The sequence below is a fragment of the Apaloderma vittatum genome, unplaced genomic scaffold (assembly GCF_000703405.1).
Source record: "Apaloderma vittatum isolate BGI_N311 unplaced genomic scaffold, ASM70340v1 scaffold20671, whole genome shotgun sequence".
NCBI lineage: Eukaryota > Metazoa > Chordata > Aves > Trogoniformes > Trogonidae > Apaloderma > Apaloderma vittatum.
The window spans coordinates 22,808-23,104 of NW_009697632.1; the positions used below are offsets into that span (position 1 = coordinate 22,808).

A 297-nucleotide genomic window follows, 5' to 3' on the forward strand; every position below is an offset into this window, starting at 1 on the left:
CCGTGCTGGGAGCATCTCTTGGTGCCCACCGAAGCAGGAGCTGCAGGAGGATCAGAGGTGAAGGCCCTGCGAGCGACTGGGACACATGGCACAATGTGATAGTCTCTCTTTTTTTTTTTCTTTTAATCCCTGGCAGGTCGCAAGGCGGGGAAAGGCTTTTATGTTTACCAGGAGGGTGTGAAGAACAGGAACGTGAATTCCGGCATGGATGAGATCCTGGCACGGTTCAAACTGCCGGCCAACCCTGACGTGTAAGTAACCAGGTCAGGCTGTTGGCTCTGGAGATACTGCGGTAGC

The 297-nt window shown here is 54.2% G+C and overlaps 1 protein-coding gene across 1 annotated transcript in view; it reads left to right on the forward strand.

The window, feature by feature from the left end:
* HADHA (hydroxyacyl-CoA dehydrogenase/3-ketoacyl-CoA thiolase/enoyl-CoA hydratase (trifunctional protein), alpha subunit) overlaps positions 1–297 on the forward strand; it is a gene marked incomplete at both ends in the record, with an annotated part of 21,594 nt that overhangs the window by 19,195 nt on the left and 2,102 nt on the right. The window contains one exon of the mRNA XM_009877718.1: positions 137–251. Coding sequence (XP_009876020.1) covers positions 137–251 — 115 coding nt within the window. The remainder of the gene's footprint in view (positions 1–136; positions 252–297) is intronic.